We start from the raw sequence: 1,133 nt of genomic DNA, 5'->3' as shown, positions 1-1,133 counted from the left end.
CCGGCGACTGATGTGCCTCGCCTGGGAAGAGAGCAATGATGGTGCCAACTTGGGCCAGTGAAGCAACGTCCTCCACAACTAGACTGAAGAAAAAAACGACAGCAACTTGTCTGTTCCCCTTCCCCCAATTCCCCAGCACTGTTCCCATCCCCCAATTCCCAATACAAATCTTAAGAAAAAAAAGAATGTGTAGTGTAAATACTGTGTTCTCAAGTCTCTTAAAGTAACTCTTTTCACTAGGTGGATATGTCACCAACCAAAGATGTTCATTCATTTGAGTTTGTTTTCAATTTTTAGGGATTATTTTGATTTTTAAAAATATATAAGGTATTTATATGTCCCCAAAGTCAAAACTGTATCATGCATTCTATTCTGAGAAGCCCCAATTTCACATTGTTAGCCTTTCGCTCTGTCCCTTCCCTCCTCTGCAGGGTTTTGGTTATCCCCTTGATGTTCTTTCTAACAAATATGAGCAAATTTATATGCACATATTCATGTCTCTCTACCTTTCTTATTGCAGTGAGTATATCATGCACACTGTTTTGCATCTCAGTTTTTTCCACTTTGTCATGGACCCTACTGCTCCCTTAGTGTCTGTTCATTATTTCCTCTTACCTCTCCACTGTGTGATTGGACCCTGCTGTATTGAGCCATCCAAAACAACAGCAATGATACTAATAGCAAATACAAACATACCTTGTTTTATTGTGCTTCATTTTATTGCACTTTGCAGACATTGCATTTTCATCAACATTGAGGCAAGACCCTTCACCAGGGAAAAGACCACAACTTACTAAAGGCTCAGATGATGGTTAGCAATTTTTGGCAATAAAGTATTTTTTTTATTAAGGTATGTACATTGTTCTTTTAGACATAATGTTATTGTACACTTAATAGACTACAATATAGTGTAAATTTTCATATGAACTGGGATACTACAAAATTCATGTTACTCCCTTTATTTTCATATTTGCTTTATTGTAGTGGTCAGGAACTGAACCTGCAATGTCTGTGAGGCATGCCTATAGTTACTGAACACTCTCTGTGGGCTAGTCACAGTTCCTAAAGCTTTACTGACATTATCTCAACTAACTGCACAACATTTCTATTAGGTAGGTTATGCTATTATTATC

General features: G+C 37.6%; 1 protein-coding gene across 1 annotated transcript in view; it reads left to right on the top strand.

The window, feature by feature from the left end:
* The window catches only part of LOC109396435 (ribosome biogenesis protein WDR12), a 2,752-nt gene extending 1,955 nt beyond the window's left edge, over nt 1-797 (top strand). Inside the window, exon 2 of the mRNA XM_019668228.1 lies at nt 734-797. Coding sequence (XP_019523773.1) covers nt 734-797 — 64 coding nt within the window. The remainder of the gene's footprint in view (nt 1-733) is intronic.
* The last annotated feature ends 336 nt before the right edge of the window (nt 798-1,133 follow it).

The sequence above is a fragment of the Hipposideros armiger genome, unplaced genomic scaffold (assembly GCF_001890085.2).
Source record: "Hipposideros armiger isolate ML-2016 unplaced genomic scaffold, ASM189008v1 scaffold_522, whole genome shotgun sequence".
In the NCBI taxonomy this organism is placed as follows: domain Eukaryota; kingdom Metazoa; phylum Chordata; class Mammalia; order Chiroptera; family Hipposideridae; genus Hipposideros; species Hipposideros armiger.
The sequence above is the reverse complement of the archived record's forward strand: the minus strand, read 5'-3'. Positions and strand labels throughout refer to the sequence as shown.